Source organism: Sitophilus oryzae, unplaced genomic scaffold (genome assembly GCF_002938485.1).
Source record: "Sitophilus oryzae breed Bouriz unplaced genomic scaffold, Soryzae_2.0 scaffold_177_pilon_pilon, whole genome shotgun sequence".
In the NCBI taxonomy this organism is placed as follows: Eukaryota; Metazoa; Arthropoda; class Insecta; order Coleoptera; family Curculionidae; genus Sitophilus; species Sitophilus oryzae.
This window is the reverse complement of record NW_022146479.1, coordinates 5173702-5197380: the sequence shown is the minus strand read 5'-3', so window position 1 is coordinate 5197380 and position 23679 is coordinate 5173702. Positions and strand designations below refer to the sequence as shown.

The following is a 23679-nucleotide window of genomic DNA, read 5'->3' as shown; positions in this document are numbered from 1 at the left end:
CGGTTTAAGTGTCGATAAGATATCACCCCCTGTAGAAAAATCTTTCTTGACAAAATCCAGGAGTTCTAATTATCCAGAAACTTAATTTTACGGGATGGTTTTCCCTATTCATTATTAATCACGGGGCTTTATTTCTAGATTCTTTTCAAGATCTGTCCTCCGGTTCTAAATCTTCTATTTTTCTTTTTGTCGCTGCTTTCGGCACCCTATTTAATTAAGAAAAAAATGTGGCCCAATTGATTTAATTGTGTTTGAAGACACCCTGCTTATAGGATAAGGATACTGATTTATCTCATTTTTTTCCTTGCCTATCTATATTTATTTTACCGCAAGTGTGAAATTTAAATTTCATTCCATGAAAATTCACTAGCATTAAAAAACCGTAGTCGTAATATTCGGAGAATATTGACATTAATTAAAAATAATTTAAAATGTTCTTTTTGATTAAAAAATATACTGGATGATTTAGAGCAACTAATAGCCATCTTATCCGATAATCAAGCAGCATTAAAAGCGATCAACTCAGCAACCATCAATTCGAAGTTTGTCAAAAGCAAGTGGAAACCAACTTAAAGCGGAACTCAAGAACCTGGAGAACTCCATCCGTAACCTGGAATGGGAATCCTTCAACGGTCTGACACTCGAAGAAATTTCTCAGAACTTACGACCGAGAAAGATTGTTACGAGGTTTTAAACGGGACACTGTCTCCGCATTGAACACCTGAGTAGATTGGAGCTAAGAAAAAAAAACGGTGAATACAGATTCTGTGGGGGAAATGAGGAAACACTAGAACACCTCATCACTGAGTGCGCCGAGACGACAACCATTCGTGCCATAAACTTTGGTACGACTGTAAAACTGTCTGAGATTCTGACTTTTGTCAAAGCCCTAAGACTGTATATTGAGTTATAACTCAAGAAAGCGTTACAATGGATTTGAAAGATCGCGGTGATTAACCTCTCTCTCATACATTCTAGATTCTATGGTGACGAGCCCAGTACATACCAGATACATTCTAACAAAAAATTAAACAACTCACTGAAACCTAACTAGAGTATAGGGTATAGGGTTCGAGACGATGAGATTATGTTTAAGATAGCAAATACAGACTCATTGCAGAACGTATATCTCCTTCAGATTTAGTTATCTATAATATAAATGATAATCTTACAAATCATAAAAAATGGTATCTAGTTGAGATGAAAAAAAAAACAAATATATAGAAACTGTATTATTTCTAACCGAAGAAATGTTAATAATAGCATTTATACTGTTCGAACAACATCCCTTTTTATTGGCTAAAGTCAGATATATATTTTTAGTAATTGAGACGTTCCATTGAACCATTTGTTATACAAGTTCAAGAATAAAAGCCGTGGAAGTTCAAGAAAGTATTTCATTTTACCCTTTTCCTGTTAAGCTGAAAAACTTTCACTCAAGGTGAGAGTTTTCGAGCTTAGCAGAAGGGATATAATGAGAAGGAGAGCAAATAAGAACATTTTTGAACATTTATATTAATAATTAATAACAGCCGAATTATTAAAGGAGATATGCTCCCCTAAAACGAGACAATCTAGAGATTTTTTGGTATTGCGATATATTTTGCAAATTTAAATCTAAAATAGAAAAATTATATGAAAATTTATTCTTATTAAACTTACGTGCATCATAAATGTTAAAATTATGGAGCAAAATTAAATGCAGGAAATTTGAATCAATTTGTAATCAAAGTAATATCGTTTTGGATTCCTAAAATTTCCACAAATTCGAGCACTTCCATCAGTCTTCTTAATAAGTACAAGTGTACAGAATGAAACTTCTCACTTTACGAAATTAAAAATTCATCACGATTATTGTAAAACGCGCTTCTGTTGTGTTATCACGGAAACAATATTTTAATTGCAGGAAGTTGTAAAATATCGCACCACAGAAATTTTAACTTGATTATTTTAATTAATTCTATTATATTAATTTTCAACGAGCACTTTATTATGTGTTTGATTTTTTAACATTTATTTAAGGAAAATGTGTTAATTAGTATAAAAAGTATTAAATTTAATTTATGTTTTAACTCGTTTAGGTATATTAATGAAAATCCTCAATATTTAAATTGTTTTCTGGCTGTTTCCAATATACCTATCTGCCTCTGTACGTAAAAGTTATTCAAATACTCTCACAAGTAAAATTAAATCAAAGTTTTCGAATAAATTTCATATCTCTTATAAACTAGAGCGATACAAATAAACTTAGCCCTTATTTATATAAAAGTAATTTCATAAATTGAAAAACTTTTTAGGTATAGCGATGATTAAAACTGTTATGCACAAGGGAAATCGGAAGCATAACTCTCTAAAACAAGTCATTGCGATTTAAAAGATGTATAAAGAGTAAAATACAGACTGTTTTATTGTTCTCTCTTAACTGTTTGTAAATGGGATTTTGAGAATACTATGTGTATCATTGTTTTTTATACCATTAGTATTTTTTTAAATATTTTTTCTGGATTATTTTACATATAATATATTCTTTATCATCAGAGAAAGCCAATTACCAATAGAAAGAAAGCATTTGATTTCATATTATAGTTTTAAATTTTTGTTTGGCATATATTTCAGTAGCTTTTTAGTATAATGCAGTGTTATTAATTTATAAAGTAGATAACATAAATATAAAAGTAGTTACGCTCATATAAATATCACTAATTTTATAAATTTATTATATTATATAGGTATCGTTTATTTGCTAAAATTTGCCAAACAATGGATACGTTATCTGACCAATATTTTTATAATTTATTGGTCTATTATTCACAATAGCAATGAAATATCGACATAACTATTTATTTTACGATTACTTCATTATGTTGTAATAAGCAGGAATAATCATCTAAATTACTATAATTAATAAAATACACGATTTTTTATTGCTTATTAAAGTTTCGATATTGCATATTATTTATAAATCCCAATAAACTATAATATTAGTGTTTAAACCGAAAATATAAAATCGTTTTTGACGTAATAAATAGATTTTGTCGTATTTATAGATAGGGCGACAAGTAAAGCGCTGATTTAGCACTTTTCCTGAAATCCCTTAGGTGCAGCGCATAATTCTCCTTTCCTAGGGTGAAATCCAGGGGGTAACACCAGAACTTGGAATTATATCTAGCCGATTGACTAATGGCCTGATCTAGAACTCGATTTGTATAGTTTCTGATTGAATGCTTCAATTCTCTTACTAAATTTAACTTAAAGCAGCTCCGTTTTTCTTGTTTCCACTTTAAAAGAATTTCTTGTGACTTTGTTCACGCAGATCATTACATGAAATATTAAACGGTTTTGCTAATCCGATATAAATACCAGTTTTATTGGTAGATACTAGAAAAATGTTGGATCCTAAAATTACTGAGCATAGATTAGATTAGATTCTTCAAGGTGGCTATCCGTCTGATCCACTGCGACCTTTTCTATTGTGTGTGGTTCTCTTTTAATCCTTAGGTTACATTCTCTAGCCCTATCATTTTTAAAAAATCTAGCAACTTGGAGACTGAACCCCCATATAGCTCTTTGTCAATGACATAAAAATATGTTCTGTCGTTTCTCCTTCAGATAGAACCTGCACAATATCTCCAATATACGACTCACCATATTCAAACCTGGTAGATGCACTCTTTCTGTTGTTCCGATATTTCCGGTTTTGTTTTTGTTAAACCCCTTCTTAGTTTTTATGTGATTTGTTTATTTGTCTGATCTTTTTTATCGTTCCTTTTATATATGGAATCATCAAAAGATCTTTCTCAGGTTGGCGAATCAATGAGTCTGTCCCACAATTTGCTCTATGGTGTAACGTTTTTACTATTATTATTATTATATTAGTGAGGAGGTTTGTGATGTACCTTAAATTATTCTTGTTTATATCATTTGGTAGCTTTTTGCTTCCAAGGTTTAATAAACTTTGAGTTGGTATTTGACCTCAAGTAATTTTCCAGTGATGGTGACCATTTGGTCTTTTCCCCCAATACTTTCTAATAATGAAAATAATATAAATTTAAAAAAGGCAGAAACTCATAAGAAGCTAATACGAAATTCTGAAGTCATTTTTTCAATTCTATTTATTTCGATTAATCGATAAATCTTAAATTATTTGTGACAGAATTCGAGTGTGGGGAATAAATATAATATAAATGCTGCTCTTGTTTTGCATGTTCACTTCTTAAGAGAAATGCCATTAGAAAAGGAAAAGGACGGTTTGAAACTTATTTGTAAGCAAAACAAGATCCAGGTTTAATTATTCCAGTTGTGGTAAGAGTAAACTACATGTTCCAACGTGTGGCGCACCAGGACGTCAGGATAATCCTGTGCTGAAATCCATAGCAATATGTTGTCTCGCCCGTTAAATATTTTAATAGTAAGCGTATATAATTGTTTTCCGTGTTACCACCTTGTTAATTTAATTGTAATTATTTTGAAAGGCCATCTTACAACCTGTATATTTCGTAATATACAGGGTAGACGAATTATTTTAACCTAACATATTTTATCAATATCAGGTGGTAAACGAATTTTTTTTAAAGATATACATAACCGGATGCTCTAACGCATAGGATAATGTCAGAAAATAAAAAAATATGTAATTGACGAAATCTTGATTCTTGTAAAAAATACTGTTTGGAGGACTTCATTTGTAGGTCTTAATTGTTTAGTACATTCACTAACACCTTATAGATTGAATATGTCAAAAGTTTTCTCATTTTTATTACAGTAAATTGTAATAAAAATGTCAAACCTCATGATATATATTTTTAGGAAGATAACTATCTGATTTACATATAAAATATTAGGGTCCTGTTAAATATTCTCAAACACAGACCTCTCAAAGGTAATGCAAACTTGCCGAACGATAAAAGGGATATTGTATGATATTGATCTTAAATATAATCTAACGGATATAGGTCATCTGTATTTATATAAAATTTAATTAAATCATTCCCAGTATTTTTCTAGTTAAAATATACATCAGTAATAAAATTAATATCAAATATCAAAATATACATCAATATACATAATATGTTATTAGATAATGTAACGAGAAAAATAGCATATCTAATTTGAAAGATATAAATTATTATATTTTGTTATTTACTAATATAATTATAACTTTATTTTCAGCAATACTTGGATATTGCGGATATAACTTTTTGATTTGAATAAAATAATGCGAATCATATATACACAAATTATGTGGTTAAAAAATTATGGAATGGAAGTCGACATTATTATTTTTGTTAGGTCGCCGATTTTGATGGAACTAGTTTTATTTACCAAGTAAAAGGCATAGAACACGAAAATATAGGCTATTTTGGTCTTATGAATTCAGTAATGGACTGCAGGTAACATGAAAAATCATGCGAAAACATGGATTCGAAAAATCCAGTTTCTTACAATACCAAAACACTTAAGGTGATAAACCATTATATATCATAAATCTACATAAAATTTTCTTGAAAACTTGTATTGAAATTCTTATGAAATTTGTCGACTTTGGTCAGGTCGCCAATTTTGATAAAAGAATTATTCTTAGTACGAGAAATGCAATTATAATATATATCTTGTTTATAATATAAAACAAAAACACCAAAAATTAAATTAAATTTGTCGTCAAAGTTATAACTTAATTGAAGCACTTTCTCCATTCTCCAAATAAATACCATAAATACTATTGTACAGAATGAAACATCTCATTTTCCTCAATTAAAAATTTATTGCTATTATTGTAAAACGCGTTTGTATTCTGCTGACATGGATACAAATAATATTTTAATTATCCGAAGTTGCAGAATATAGCGCGACACAAGTACAGGGTTAATTATTTTGTTTAAATGTACCATATTTGTTTTCAACCAGTAATTTATCGTCTGCAATATTAACTTGTAACTACGCCTAAAAGCACATAAATGTCCACCCTCTGTAGACAATTTGCCATATAATAATTTTAACACAATAGACTTAATAAAGGTTACAATTTATATTGATTTTATCAACAAACGTTTATTTGTTATCAACACGTGTGATACAGCGACCATATTTCATTTGACAAAATGTATAATGCGACAATAAATATTAAAGCCGAATCTCGTAGATCTATATTACTGTGAATAACTGTGAATGAATAAAGAAGGAAGAGTCAGTATTTTCAAATTTTTAAAGAAATTCTGGCAGTGAGTTCTACTGTTCAGTCCCAATAAATATCGAACTGCTCTCTTTTGAAGTCTGAAAACACGATCAAATTTTGTTGCGCAGCAAGTACCCCAGAATGGAAGGGTATAACGAAGAGGGCATAATAGGCTATTCTAGAGGTTGAGAAGTTAAGTTCCTTAGAAACTGATCTTAGCGCAAAACAGGCAGCGCTTAGTTTCTTTGATAGAGCTTCGATGTGAAAGTCCCATTTTAACGAGTTGTCTACAACAAGTCCTAAGAACTTCACATAGTCCACGACGTCAATAGTGGTGTTATTAAGTACAAAAGGTTGTATAGTACTTTTATATGACAAAACTTTAGTTTTTGATAGGTTGAGGCATAGGCCTATGATCAGGCCGATAGTCACCTCGAAGAATCTATTCTGAGAAAAACTGTAAAAGTTATCTTACTATTCGCTGTAAAAGTCTTGACTAGATGTTAAATTACGACATACATTTACTAGCATTATTAATTTTATTTTCTTAAACTTATTTCTTGTGTATAAACTAAAAAGAGAAGAATGAATTCTTTTCCCTTAAGACTTATTTAAAAGCAGATCCATATATATTTTAAAGCCTTTCAGAACATCGTGCGACAGATATAAACTAGCAAAAACATCTTTCAGCATATTGTGTCATTGAATAAAGATCGAGATGATAGATGTAGTACAGAAATATTTTAGTTTTATTTGCATAATATAGCGTTTTAGACGAGTTAGGAAATTCCTTTTACATTTGTGCATTTTCAAGTAAAATTTAAGAAATCTACACACATTTTAAGAATAAAAATGAGCGTATATTTCGGCTTCCCAAATGTATGCAGATAAATAGCTTGGAATACTAGAGAAATACTTGCCACGCAAATGGTATAAAAGTGAACGAGCAAAAAAAAGTATTTAATGTTTATGATTTTAGTGTGCTAAGCTGTTAAGCTCCAAGTAAGAATTGCAACATATTTACAACTCGGAGTTTAGAACAAAGGTAATTTTAAGCTCTCGCTGTTGCAACTTGGAGCCAAATCGCCCTATAGCGGATAAAAGTTAAGGTTTGGCAATGTCGTTTATTTGCATTTCAGATTTTTATCATCACAGCTAAATTATCCGAATTGCGTTTTTTACATAATCTAATGTAATCGCAGTTTTAACGTTTTTATTCATCTTAAAAATATAATAAATATTAATTTAAAAAAATAATTCACACTAATCGTACAAATGCGATTGTCACCAAGTCATAATCATATTAGAATATCAAAATAAATTGTTAATATATCGATATTATATTATAAAAACCAACCAAACCGATATTATAATAATATATATTATAATATTAATAGGATGTAAAAATATCCGTCCGTATGCAGTTTTAAGTTATATTAAGTTAGCGCACCAATATTACTTCTTGAATAATAGATAAAGTACGACAAAAAAATCCATTTTTAAATATGCTATTACTCTTAGTAAATTATACTTGAATAGAAGTTAGGGAACTAAAAGTGTGTAATTTTATTTACCATCTGTTCGTACACATCTTAATATATAATGAACACTGTACTTAATTAGAGTTATTTGTTGAATAATTGAATACAAGTATATGCATCTTTAAAATAAAATACAATAATTAATGAATAACCCCTAAATGAGTCGGGCAAATGTATAATTCAGTTTGCTATGTATCTGATCCTTAATCCTATCTGATGATTAAATATATAATGAAAATTGACTAGTTAAGTGAATAATTCATTGCATAGTCGATAGAGTCAATTTTTACTACTAAATATATACCAATCTAACACAGTCTAACTTAAACCTAATATTTTTGTAGCTAACTATATAAATAATGATATTCTATCATTATTTAGATAGTTAAAACAGGTGTATTTTATAGTATATATTCACACTGCTGTCTTTCAAAACTTTCCTGAATACTAAGTTGAACAATAGAGGTTATAATGGGTGTCTCTGACGTAGTCTTTTATCGACTTCAGAAGTTTTCAATATCCTGCTTTCCACGGATATCTAACAATATATGTTTTCCAGAGTTATTCTCACTAGCATTGTTCCCCCTTTTTTTTGGTATTCAAATAAGAAGATAGATTTATTTAGTTTTTCTTTTGTGTGGCAAAAAATATGAAATATTCATTTTATATAAACGATCAGCTTCTGTTTTATTCAGTTTTCACAAGCAAAAAAACGTACTTAATTGTATTATTTTAGTGCATATTTTATTTAAGTAACTATATAATAACATCAGAATATATAGATTATGGCTAGGTTGTATACTCTGCTTCTTACAAATCAACCCTACAGCTCCTGGACCGCGTTTAAAATGCACGTTTAAGGCAAGCTCTTGGAGGTTTTTACACAAGCTCCGCAACTAGTCTATGTGCTGAAGTGGGAATCAATCCTCTTAAATACAGAAGGAGGAAGTTAGCGCAATCCTACCTCACTTCGGCATTGGCAAATCCTAGCCATATAGTGAGAGAAACAATGCTATCCCGTCATATGGAAGAACATCTGCCTATGATAGTCAATGAAATACTTTATGAAAATCCTCCCTGACTAATACCTGAAACTGGAATAATATTAGACCTGAATAAACTCAAACGTCAAGATAGGTCACCTGAAATATAGATACCAATGACAGTTCCAGAAAATACTAGATCAGTACAATGAAAAACTGGAATTGGAAATGCCTAGGAAAAAAACATGAGAATAAAATTTTGGAAAAAAAGATATTGAATATATGTTCCCTATTTCTTTTTTGTTTTTAATTGTGCATATGAAACATAAAAAATTAATAAGTCCTCCAAATAAAATATAAAATATTAAGCTAATCTTATTTAATAAATGAAATGAAAAATATTTTATTTAAATCCATATGAGTTATTTCGTTTGGTTTTTGCTTCAACAAAAACAGTTAAAATCAAAGAATTCCACTGAATCCCCAATATTAGTGAAAACACTCTACTCCATTTTATTGCTCTTTTATTGTATTTGAAATACATTATTTTTTGTAGTTATAATTTATTTTTTTTGCTTTGTTTATTTAAACTCATAGATATAATATAACGTTTAAAATATTTTTTTGTGGTTGAATATTTGTTGAAGGCTCATATCAAATAAACTTTTAGTCACGTGATTAAGCTTGACCGGCACAGCTTTGCCCTCTTTTACATATTTTCTTTTAATCAAAATATTTTAGGAAACAAAAGTAAAGTATAAATATAAAAATAATCATTTTCATCAACAAAACTCACCTTCTTAACAGCACTTAAGGGACATAAAGGGCCATTACTACCGCTTTCCCGTTCAAAATATTCTAATAAAGTTGCGATGAGTTTTTTACGGCTATTAAGCTATTTTGTACCACTTCGCACTAAAAGAGTTTCTAAGAACAGTGTTTGACTGCAAGGCCTGCTAGTAAACATTTTTAAGCTTAAAGTATCACAACACTATTTAGTCGTAATACAAAACTAAAGTGTTAAACCGAATGACAATGTCAGGAAATAAATAAATAACTGTGGCAACTTGACATTTTTTACAGCAGAGCTACCATCTGAATCCCCAGCGCGAAATTTAAATTCCAGTTAGTCAGCCCGGCGCCGAATATATCCATGGTTGGCAACAATGAGTTTAAAAATCGCGCCATCGATTACGAAACTAAAGTTTTATTGATATCAAATGTAGATAAATTCGAATGATGTTACTACAGTACGTCTGCTGGATCTGTGTCTATGAAAGGAATGCGGACAAAAAACATTTAAATATACGGCAATATATTTTATACGTCGACTTGGCGAGTACGTCACCGCAAATCGCTCCGCCCACTCATTTTATTGGCTACTTGCAAATTTGTCGAATTTTTATTGATGGGACGCGTCGTCTAATTTTTTACGAAAAACATCGAGAGAACGTTTCCCCTCTCCCGGATACCCCGTAGCTACAGAACGAACAGACGTACTGTAAAATATATGGAACCTAAGTATGTTGTAAGTCATCTAAGTAAAATGGTAGCTTTCTTGACGAATATAACTAATTAAAATGTTCAAGCTTAAGCTGTAATAGCGATGTTAAAAGAGACATAGCGTTTAGCAGAAACAATGATTTTATGGAACACTTTTGGAAATAAATGATATAGTAATAGAAAATTACAGTGATAAACACTCCGAAATAATAACTATAATGAGTGTTATTATTCTGGCTTAAATAATTAATTAAGGTATTCGAGCGTAAGCGGTTATGACGATGTTAAGACAGATGGCGGCTATCAAAAACAATGATTTTCTAGAACAGTTGCCGAATAGTTTTGGAAATAAATCCACTTTGTTGCAGTTCCAGAGGCCCGCATTCCCTTTACGGCTCGGAACATGTCCTCGACATCGGTGTTCATCAGTTGGGAACCTCCAGACATCGATTTGGTTAACGGCGATTTCCTTGGTTATCGCTTAACTTGGATGCAACTCAACAATCCTAAAATTACTCAAGAGAAGTATATCCGAAATGCCAGCGTTACAGTAAGTAATATCTTCCCCCTTTTATAAGCGATACATTTTATTGTTTTCTTTAATGTACAGGGTGGTCCGAATTGTCTTCGGGAAACTTTGACTGCATATTCTTGCTGATAAAAATAAGTAAAAAAGATCGTATATATTTTTGTTGTAGAATGGCTTTTGTTTCTGAGATACAGGGTGTAGAAATTTCATTTTTATTTCGATTTTTAATAATTTCTAAACTAACGTCGATATTCGCATGAAAATTGGTGTCTAGGAGTTTTTTGACATAAGAAACTTGATTTAGAAGTCAATAGGACTCCTACTTATAGGGAGCGACCGACATATTTTTTAACAAGTTTAAAGAGCAATAACTTTTTGTCCGTACCTGTATAAAAACTTCTGAGTAAAAACTATACATTTCCGCCATTTTTTACTTAAAAAATCTCTTTGTAAAAATCGCTACGAGTGATGGTTCTCGAGATATTAGGTCAATAGGGCTCCTACTTATAGGGAGCGACCTACATATTTTTTAACTAGTTTAAAGAGCAATAACTTTTTGTCCGTACCTGTATAAAACTTCTGAGTAAAAACTATACATTTCCGCCATTTTTTACTTAAAAAAATCTTTTTGTAAAAATCGCTACGAGTGATGGTTCTCGAGATATTAGGTCAATAGGGCTCCTACTTATAGGGAGCGACCTACATATTTTTTAACTAGTTTAAAGAGCAATAACTTTTTTTCCGTACCTGTATAAAACTTCTGAGTAAAAACTATACATTTCCGCCATTTTTTACTTAAAAAAATCTCTTTGTAAAAATCGCTACGAGTGATGGTTCTCGAGATATTAGGTCAATAGGGCTCCTACTTATAGGGAGCGACCTACATATTTTTTAACTAGTTTAAAGAGCAATAACTTTTTGTCCGTACCTGTATAAAACTTCTGAGTAAAAACTATACATTTACGCCATTTTTTACTTAAAAATATCTCTTTGTAAAAATCGCTACGAGTGATGGTTCTCGAGATATTAGGAATCGAAGTAATCAAAACATGTCATCAGCGACAAGAATTTTGAACATGTTGACCATATTGATATTATCATAAATTTCAAATGTTTTTGTGCTAAAGTTTCACCCTGTTTCATCACAATTTTTTCTAGAAATGAATTTAAAGTTAATGAATTAAAATTGAAAAATAATAAATATAATAAAAAATTTAAAATTAAATTAGAAGTTCTCAGTATTGATAATTTACATTCCAAATATCTTGAAAACGGTTAGTCGTAGCAGTTTTTACCAAGAGACCATTTTGACGTAAAAATGGTGGGAAATTTATATTTTTTTGCTCAGTTCTGTACAGGGACAGTCGAAAAGTTATTATTCTTCAAACCAGTTAAAAAATCTGTAGACGGCCGCGGCGCCCCCTACAAATAAGAGTCATATTGACATTGAGATCAAATTTCTTATGTCAAAAAAACACCCAGAAACCAATTTTCATTAAAATATGGACAGTACTTCAGATATTATTTGGAAAAAATCGAAATAAAATGAAATTTCTACAACCTGTATCTCCGAAACGAGGCATTTTAGGACATATGAACGAACTTTTTTACTTATTTTTCTCGGTAGAATATGTTTCTTAAGTTTCCCGAATACAATTCGAGCCACCCTGTATAACTTTTATGTTATGCCCATAATTTTTGTGTAATTTGACTTAAAACGAAGTGAAATTTAACATATTGATTGAAAAAAAAAATATATATTTCATAATTTTTTCAGTGTACACTGCCAGTAGTATAAAAAATTGTGTATGCACTATGTGTGCATATTTGAAGAGAAACTTCTTACTAACAGCTATTAACTTGAAGGATTTGAATGACATTTGAAAAAGTGTAGTTTGAAATATTGAAAAAGTAATAATTTTAAAATTAATAAATTCTAAGAATATATTCTAAGCCATCGGCTGGTCCTTACCACTTTTTAATAATAATGCGCCTTTATTTCCAAAAAAGTAAGATAAAATTCATTTAATTATTAATACATTAAAATAGTAGGAAATCATAGAAATTAAATAATTACACCATGAGAATATGTACAGGGTGAATCAACGATAGAGTAAAGCCCATTATCTCATTTGTTTCGAGGTTTAGAAAAAAATATTAAATATAAAAGTTATAGGGACGGTTAAGATACACACTTTAAAATTATTATAGAGTATACAGGATACGAGAATGTTATAGAGACATAGAAAAAATCTATGTAAAGATATTTTAGTTAGATGCTAAAGGGTCTTCATTTACGATTTCGACTACTTAAAATTAAGAAATTTCAAATTTTTTAAATGGTACACCCTATATATTATCATTTTTTCTGATAGATTTTACAAAACTCTTCAACTTTTATTAAGTATGTCATATACCTATTTTTAATAGTTTGCGATTTATTCCAATTTTTTCTATTTTTACCCATATTTTTAATATAGTTACGCTATAATATCATAGATGCCATAAAAAAAATAATGATTATCATAATTTCATGTCTGTTAAGTTAAGTTAAGAACAAAATTTGAATTTTGTCGTATGGTGGTAATGGTAATGATAATATAGTTACATATTTTCCTGAAATGAATTAGTCAATGTGACCGTATGAAATGAATTAGTCAATGTGGCTGATATACACGAACAAGCCAAGAAAACCATATTTTTTGGTTCAGTACTATATATTATATAGTACTTTGCTAAGTATTATAAGAATAGATATATCTTCAGTGTGTAATGAGATGGTTTGGCGGCAGTAGTAATATGGGCTTTACGAAATGAATTATAATCAGTCAAACATTATAGTCAGTCACTATATCAATAGTCTTAAACAATTAAGTAATTTAGTATTACCCTAATCTGTCGCTACTCGCCCCGACGGAAAATCCCCCCCAAGTGTCTTTTTTCATAATATAGAAATACACCAAGTAATTCACCACTGCGATTTTAGTTTATTTGAGTAAAGTTAATTAATTAAAACTAATAGTAACAATTGTAACTAATTATGAAGCTACTTGTTAAAGATAAGTAATAAATAGTTTGTTTTGTCATGGTAACTATGATTTTATAGCGTAATTGTATTAAAGATAATGGTAAAAATAGAAAAAATTGGAATAAATCGGAAACTATTAAAAATAGGTATATGACATACTTAATGAAAGTTGAAGAGTTTTGTAAAATCTATCAGAAAAAATAACATATAGGGTGTCCTATTTAAAAAAATTGAGATTTTTTAATTTTAAGTAGTTGAAATTCATAAATATATTTTGAAAACCCTGTAGCATCTAACTAATATATCTTTACATAGGTCTTTTTCTATATCTATATGAAATTCTTCTACCAAATTTTAGTTGCTCAACTTCAGAAACAACGGCATCACTGACAATTTTTTATCACACTGCAATCTAACATTTGTTTAAACAAATTTAAATATTACAAAAATTATTAATTTTAGGTATATAATATTATATAAAAAAGTTATGGAATTTTACGCAGAATCTAAAAATAAAATAAAAAATAGGGTGTTGCATTTAAAAAAAACATGTTATATTTGCCACACTTTTTTGAAGCACCCTGCATACTCTATAATAATTTTAAAATGTGTATCTTAACCTTCCCTATAACTTTTACATTTAAAACTTTTTTGTAAACCTCGAAACAAATGAGATAATGGACTTTACTCTATCGTTGACTAAACCTGTACATATAAATATTCAAAACCCAATTTTGGAGTGGAGCGAAATTCAGAAGCATAATGCTTCTGCTCTTCCATTCAACTCTTTTTGTCTCGCGCTAGCTTGTGTGTCACAAATACATATAATTTCGCTACAAATTGCTTTAAAAATCATCAAAATCGGACCACTACAACATGATATATAAAACTTTAAAATATATCAATATTTTAAAGTGCCCGTTTTTCGTGCCGGTGATTGTATTTATGAGAATGTCATTTAAAGTCAAATGAATAGCAAATTACAAAACTATGGTTTCATGTCTTTTAATTGAACATATATTGTGTTGAAACTTTGCTTTGTCTATTATAAAGCTCTCGAATTCACTTGAACACAAGCTTTCTGGTGACCAACTAGTTAACTATTTAATTCTCTAGCTACATTCGCTTCAATTTGCTCTTTTCCTTACTAACCAGACATATTCCGTGCGTATATCTAGTTTAAATTAATTAAAAAACAATTCCGACAACTTTCACTTGGGTTAATTTATATTAATAATGCGACTTTTAATCAAGTCTACTTTGTTATTTGATAAATTATGAGTCGTCCCTAAATTTAGCGTATATTGGAGTTTGACTTGAAACTTTGTAAGTATATAACCCATTTTCACCCGAATATGAATTTTGATGCAAACTTTGTTACCAACATCTAAAGCAGAAGTTTCAGTCATTGATATAGACAGGAGCTTTACTAATACTAATGAACATCTTCACCTTTATAATATTGCATACATGAACGGAGGAGAGCTAAGATAATATAAGAAAATAACTAAACTGTCTTATTGTGAATATCTTTTGATACGAAGTGGTTTAAATAACTGGAGATATGACTTCCTATTCATTTACAATCTTTATAATGATTTTTGTTACATTATCCATAACTTAAACTATAATACTAAAAAATAAAGATATGTAATTTGACAAAATACATGAGAGAGTTTAAGCGATTACATAGACCCCAAGTTGTTATAGCTAGAAAAACCGTATACGATAGGACACCGAACTTTTTTGCTAGAGAATTTTGCCCTTTTTATAAAATAAAATCGTTTTGAAAATGCTTCCTGAATAATAAATGGTCAATTTAGAGTCCATAGTTTGCTCTTAACAAGCGTTTCCAAGACGTTTTAGTAGAATTAGTCCCCTGGCGTTGACCCCACGTATGCTTAAATGGCTCTTAGGGAACAAAACTATGCTATCAATTTGCTATGAATAAGAAAGCTCGACCCTCTATTAGATATCGTACTTAGTATAATTTTAACCCAAGTATTATTAATTTAAATTCGGATTAATTTAACTATATCTCACTTAATCGATTGGCTTTGCCCTAAAGTCGTCCACGTTAATTCCCATAACTTTTGTGTTTACCAACAAATTTACACTGCCACAAATTGATAAGTCGTACTATTTATCTTATAGTTATATATATTATTAAATTTACATTAAAGATTTCTAGCTTCTTCGCTCACAATTTTGACAATATATTGGCACTAGGGGTTAGAACCGGGACTCGATATTATTAATTCCCGGTTCTTTCGGTACTTACGGGACTTCGGGGTAACAATAACTAACAAGTCATTTTTTGTTACATGCGAAAGCCCTTTGATACTTTTTAGCGGTCGAAATGAATCTCTTCTAAATAAATAGTGATGTTATCTCTTATTGTTCTAAGTTCTGAAGTTCCTTTGAAGTTTCTAAAATATTTATTAACTGAAGTTTAAATATATTATTTTATTGTTTTGTATAATGTTGTTAAATGGTATTAGCTTAGTAAATGTATTATTAATATTTTATGTTATGTTTTTATAGGCCTTTTTTTATAGGCTATGTTTTTATAGGCATTTTTAATGCAAATCAAATTTAGGGTTAAGTTGGTTAATGTTGTTTTATGTAAATTTTAAATTACTATGTTTTTTTTCTCGTTTTTTTCTTCGCTTTGTACGGATTCTTATAACTGATTACTTAATAATTTGATATTATTTTAATTTAAAACTTATTTTTTTTATCGGTTTTACGTTTAAAAATCATCGCACAATCATTGAACAAATATTCACTAGTACCGAAGGTACCGAAAAAAGCAAAAACCCGGTTCCTTAGAGGCATAGTTTTGTGATACTACCTAAATTCCCGGGTTTCGAAAAACAGGTCCGGTTCCGGAAACCCTAATTGATACTTTCCAATAAATAAAATTGGTTGTGGTAAATGTTTCGAAAGCCTCAAGTTTTATTCTTATTTTTTTTATATTAAGATAGTATGGCATAATAAAAAAATATGTTTATCTTCAACATGTTTACTGAAAAAGATAATATGTATAAGCTTCTGGAACGATATATACCTATTATTTCTACGGAGCAAAAGGTAAGCAAAGCAAATAAATTATTATGCCACGAAATCAAAAACCTGGTTTGGATTTTCGTACATCCATTATTTATTTCAAAACAAAGACGATCATTTTGAAATATATGGAAAATAAACAACACTTTTTAGCCTTTAAAGAAGTAGTGATATATTACCTATTGTACGCGAGAAAAAGTAACCCTATTCAAAGATGCGGGCCTACACAGGATATACCAATAAAGCGAGTAAAAAATATATACGGTATATCAACGGAATATTTTTAAATTAGCATAATTCCTATGAAATATAAACCAAGAATAATATTTCAACATACATCTTATCGATACATTTGAAATAGTATAGCTCCTAAATAGCATTTTTTATGCCATTTATTTTATTTAATTAGACTTTCTGTTAAAATGTGGAATTAAAAATATTCAATATTGGTGTTAGACTAGCGTCATTATCGGCACTCTAAATAGAACGAAGTCTGCAAAATAGGCAAATTATTCGTATTGTTTGCGTGGTCAATATGTTGAGATTGGTCCAATGATTCCCTAGGGTAATTGTTTATATATTAATGTAAACTGCATATGTAACGCTTCCCAACATACGATGCATACAACACTATAATCAAAAAATCTATTCGATTCAATTTCTGCAACGGCGACATAAATGTTTCATTCGATAATAGAAATGCGCTGCTACCTTAATAGATAAGTATTATTTGATATTTATCTTCGGAAATTATTAAAAATATAAGGAAAATTTTGTTGTGTAATATATAGCAAACTACAGTTATGATATATATTATTTCTACGCTATATTATTAAACAACATATGTACAACAAAATGTGTATCATACCTGGAAAGATTAAGATAAATAAAATATCGCCCCAGTTTGGTACTGTTGTAGCTTTTTATAGTAACGGCTGTATATAAAATAAAACGAACTGCCCAATAAAAAGCGATGAGCCAATTTTAAACTTTCAGAATATCTGTTTTTACAATTATATTTAATGGCTTAGCTGTTATTTTTAGTTGACATTGTGTTGAACAAAGGATGTAATTGTTTTTCAACTAATAAAAATAGTTATCAAACAGAAAAAGTGATTCTCAGCAGAAGTCGATCCATGTAAAGTATTTTGTTGATTTTGATGTTACAAAATAAAAGTAAAGTTTTCTTTATGATATAAACCTAAACTCTATAGAAGTTGCTTTGTACCATATACAGGATGGGCCACTGAAAACTTACAATGGCTATAATTTCTAAACCAAAAAAGATATAAAAAATAAAAAATACCGTTTCTATAATATCGAGGGGGAATACATATGACGTATTTTTTGAACCACCCCGACCTACCCCTAAGGCGGCACCACTACTCACTTGAAAATCTTAAATGGCAACACCCCACTTGTGGCGCCTTTTTGGAAAGCCCATGAAAAATGTTAAACGATGATATAAAGTTTTAGGGTGAAATTGAAAAACTACCCCTTACACGAAAAATTAGGTGGACATTAATGAGAAAAGTGATTTTTACACATTGACAAATTGGGACCCAGCTAAATGAGTTTTTTTTCAAACTACCCCGATCCACCCCTAGGTGCCACCCCCTCACTTCTAACCTTAAGATAGCGATACCCCACTTGTGACACCTCTTTGAAAAGCGTATAAAAATGCTGAACGACTGTCATAAAAAAGAACGAAAAAAATAGAGCCTAAAAATAAAACAAAAATGTCAAAACGTGTCAAAATCAATAGAATGAATTATTTTTGTATCCATGAACCATTGCGAGAAAAAAAAGCTGGTCCAAAGAAATTTATTATAACTCTTAATGAAGACCTCATACACTTTCAGCAATTCCCTTCGTATTATTCTATTGTCATAAGGCGGCGGTCGGATAAATATTATCCAAGGCAATGGATTGGCAGAAGGGGTCTAATCGAGTGGTCGCCAAGGTCACCTGATCTCACTCCTTTAGACTTTTCCTTGTGAGGTTACACTAAATCTATAGTCTACAAGACAAAACCTGGTTCGTTGCAAGAATTGCGGCAGAGGAGAACTGAAGCATGTCGAAATATTCCGAGAGATACTTTCCAAAAAGTGAGAGAAGAATTTGAAAATCGTTTGTATTTTTGTATGGAACAAAACGGCTGTCATTTTGAGCAATTATTAAAATAAATTATCATTTTAAATTTCTTTTAAATTGTCACACCTACATTTCTTGTCACTAACCAGTAATTAAGTTGAAGTCTGTATGACCATCGTTTAGCAATTTCAATTAGCTTTCCAAAGAAGTGTTACAAGTGGGGTATCGCTGGGGTATCGCTGTCTTGAGATTAGAAGTGAGGGAGTGCCACCTAGGGGTGGGTTGGGGTGGTTTGAAAAATACCTCATTTGCGTCATTTAGCTGGGTCCCAATTTGTAACTTATGCTGAAAAAATCACCTTTTTCATTAATGTCCACCTAATTGTTCGTGTAAGGGTAGTTTTTCAATTTCACCCTAAAAACTTTATGATCATCATTTAGCATTTTTTATGAGCTTTCCAAAAAGACGCCACAAGTGGGGTGTTGCCATTTAAGATTTTCAAGTGAGTCAAGATTTTCAAATACGTCATATGTATTCCCCCTCGATGTTATAGAAACGGTATTTTTTATTTGTTTGATATCTTTTTTGGTTTAAAAATTATAGCCATTGTAAGTTTTCAGTGGCCCACCCTGTATTGATTGTTGTGTTGTGATTCAAGCAGAAACTATAAATGATGTATAGATTATGTACGAGTTTAAATTTTTCAACGTGCTTGTACTGCCAAATATCAGCATCAATTAATATTTAGTTTGATTATTAATTATCTATTGGGAAAGATTTATTTGTAATTTTATTTGTAAAATGAAATATTTTTAATATAGAATACATGTACAACAAAATTGAAGGTAAAATAAAAGTTTATTGAGATATCGGTTGAAAATTGAATGTTACATTTTTGCATTTCCAGTATAAATGCCAAAATAATTTTACCAATAGAAGCAAATTCGACCAAAATAATTCGATGTACTAGTCTCTTTAATCGCAATATTTATAGACAGCCATCGAAAATGATTTTAAACGTCCTACATATTTTAAACACAAAAAAATAAAGAAAAAAGTGTCACTGGCTGAATTAAACTGTCCTCTCTTTTTTAGGTATTTCCGATAAAATGCTGCAGTTTACGAGATAGAGGCTCAATAATTTACATGTAAATTACTTCAGAATTATTTTGTGCAACATTTTCTAGTAAAATAATTTAACATTGTATATTGTACGCGAATTTAGAGTAGGGTTTAACTAAACTATGATCAAGTCTAAAGCTAACATTAAACTGCGAAACGGCGAGGTCTCATTATTACCACCAAACGGTATAGGGATTTGCCGTTTATGATCATTAAAATTTTAGGGTTCTAAACCGTTATTTAATAGAATGAGATCATTCAAGCAAATTAGATAAAGCATACAGGTTTGACGGATTTTCATACCGATTCTTAAGTCTTACCGCTAAGCTACTTATTTCCTGTTTTCGTAACAAGGCATACTAACACCAGAACACTTTATTTTTAATTCTATTTTCTGGGATCATTATGTACATTGAAAGTTATTCATCAGATTTATGTAACTCTAAAAGCGGGCGCGCACGGGTCGTCTCGAACTCGAAGCGGAAGCGTCTCGAATTTGGAACGAATCTCCCTCTACTCTACTTCCTACGTATGTAATAGTAGGTCCACGAACGGGTCGTTTGGCGGTCGACGCGGAGTCGAAGTGATTGATACTATTATTTACCTACGAAGGTAGAGTGAAGGGAGATTCGCTCGGAGTTCGAGACGCTTCCGCTTCGAAAGCCAGACGACCCGTGTGCGGACGCTCTAAGGAATAGGAACATTATCATGTTCATACTGCATTTACATTTATTTATTTTATTATCTATTTTTTACAATTCGTATAAAATAGTCATCCTACACCCGGCATGTTTGGGTACCTAAGTCGACTCAGCCTTAAATGAGTACTTGGGATTCACAATCCTGAGGTAATAATAGGCGGTTGAAGCGTAGTGCTAGCCACATTATCTTCCTTGTATGCTATATACGGGAACTATTATTATTATTATAAAATAGTCATTATAAGAATCTGTTGACTAACTCGTACTATACCTACTTTCAAAAGCGAACGCTAGATAGAAATTGAAATTAGTTTTGAAACAATTATTATTCAAGTAGTACAAAATTTGTTATATAAAACTATCTACAGAAAGTGTGAAAATTATTAAAACTTTACCTTGTTTACCTAATTCGTGAAAATTTAATTAATTTTAACATAGCTATCTCCTTAATGTAAAATCCTAAATTTCGCTTATAAATACATTAACATTTTGCATTTAAACTTTGGTTCTCTCCAGTGCAGATATTGTTATGTTAAATCAATAACGCATGGATTCATTCTGAGGACTGTGTCTTTAGAATAACATCAAGTTAGTTTCTTTTTAGAGAGAAAAGGTTTCATTTTAACGAATTTAGTATTTCGAACAGATATTTTGTAGGACAGAAACCCATTTTAAAATTGTAATATATATTATGTTTTAGCATTGAGTAAACTGATATTTTTACATGTTTTAAACATATGGCATGAAGATGTGGCACTGTGGGATTTAAGGATAATTACAAGAACGATTATGGCGAGACGACAGAGACAACAGTTATATATTCTGTTATAAATGAAGCTATATATTTTTTATTACGGAATTGCCTGTAAGCGAACGTTAACTGTTTAAAGCTCTAGGGTAATAAATTTAAATATAAAACTTTAACATTTACGATAATACATTGGCAAATGGCTTCAAAATTGTAACTTTGTAACTAAAGAATTATTGGTTGGTTAATGGTATTTGCCATATAACGGTAATATTACAGGATTGGAAAATGTTCTTTTTAAACGTATAACTTTATTACTGGCCCTCGACTCAATCTGGAAGAAGTACTTCTTAAGCATAAAAGCCAAGCACTTATTAACAGATGCCATTTCACTCGCTTAAATATATTTGGCGGAAAGTTCTACATTAAATTCTTTCTTTTAAGTAGCTGGCATTAAACCAATAAAGTTGTAAAATCATAATTTATAATTAATGTTTACTTTTTAAACGTCCCGGTCGTTAAAATGATACAGAATTGATTGATTTGAAGTTTTCACATAAGGATTAAATGCAAAAAGGAAGAGAATAAAAGAAGTGACATTCAAAATGCAGAAACATAATTTTATTTGGGCAAATCGTCTCAAAATCATGTTCAGACATCCCCCAAAGAGGCTAATTAAGATTCTAGGGTATAATTAGTGGCAAGCCCTTTTGGGAAACGGAAATTTATACCAGACGGTAGCAGCATTCGGTGTTCAATTTTTATTTAAATTAATGTATAAATGTGTTCTTTGCTTTTGTGTATTCTAATTAGAATTACCTGACTGATTGTGTTTGTTTTAGTGGTTCGAGCTATTCTACGAATCACTCCAATTTGCCAAATTCGTTCTATACACCTAAAAATATTTACTTTGGTAAAATATATGGCTGGGATTGATAAAATTCATCAATAAATAGCTAGGATAATACGTTAATGTACATTAGCATTGTATTTGCGTTTAATCTAAATAAAACACATCATTATTATAATAGTATTAATGTTAATTGATAATTACAGATTCTCTGTTAATCAATCAATTCATAGAATTGAATATGTAGCGTTGGTTTAATAGATGCTTTATAAATGAGTTTTCAACGTATTTTTGAATATAAAACAGTAAAAGTATCAATTTTAAATTAAATATTATATACCGCAATTATACATGGAAGTTGTTCTGCTTATCCTACAATAATTGCATTTAAAAATCCATAATAAAAATTCATAAAAAAAAGTTAAGCATAAAATAAGAAATATATTATTAATGTAAGATTGGATTATTCAATAAAAAGCGAGGGAACCAATAAATCAGTCTGGAAAATGGAATTTCTCTATCAATTATGTTATTTTTAAAACAATATGTGAAGAATGTGTAATTGAAATCGAACAGATACTAAAGTAATATAATAGAGTATATCTATGAATAATATATAATGAAACATACTAAAATAGAATACGAAAATTAAAAATAAATAAGACAAAATACGAATGACATGAAACAAGTCGCCGTATTAATATATTACAAGGTTTTTTATACACAAAGAGTTTTTTTCTTTACTCAGTGGAATAAGTATTTCTGGCTTCTTATTTCACACAACGAAATAAAAAGATATATCAAACTGAATAACATCAATTTTTTTTTTGTAACTCATAAGTTATTTTCTAATTCTGTAAATTACTTTTTGCATAAATTACATACTTTTAAATAGGTATCAGTAATAAACATTTTTTAGAATCAAATATAAAAGTATTATACAATACAATACTTCACTTTTGTATCATCATCATTATCATTCTCAGCTTATTCAATTATAGTGTAGCCCCTCATGCATATTTAGATACTGTCATTGTTGTCTATTGTTGGCTATGCTGGCCCAAGTTATCTTTGCTAATTTCCTAATATCATGGTCCCATCTCAGGTTTGGTCTTCCTCTAGGTCTCTTAATTTTTCATGGGTACCATGTTGTAATTTTTGTGGTCCATTTGTTGTCCGTCCTTCTTGCCAGGTGTCCTGCCCATTGCCGCTTGAGGGATTTGATTCTGTGGATGACGTCTATTTCCTGGGTCTTTTGTCGTATCCACATTATTATTTTACGGTCATTCTTGGTTATTCCCAGGATATTTCGTTCCATCGTACGTTGTGCGACCTACAG

General features: G+C 30.2%; 1 protein-coding gene across 1 annotated transcript in view; it reads left to right on the top strand.

Annotated features, from left to right (window-relative positions):
- LOC115882532 (tyrosine-protein phosphatase 99A) overlaps window positions 1-23679 on the top strand; it is a 291693-nt gene that overhangs the window by 234377 nt on the left and 33637 nt on the right. The window contains exon 6 of the mRNA XM_030900649.1: window positions 10568-10749. Within this exon, the coding sequence (XP_030756509.1) occupies window positions 10568-10749 (182 nt within the window). The remainder of the gene's footprint in view (window positions 1-10567; window positions 10750-23679) is intronic.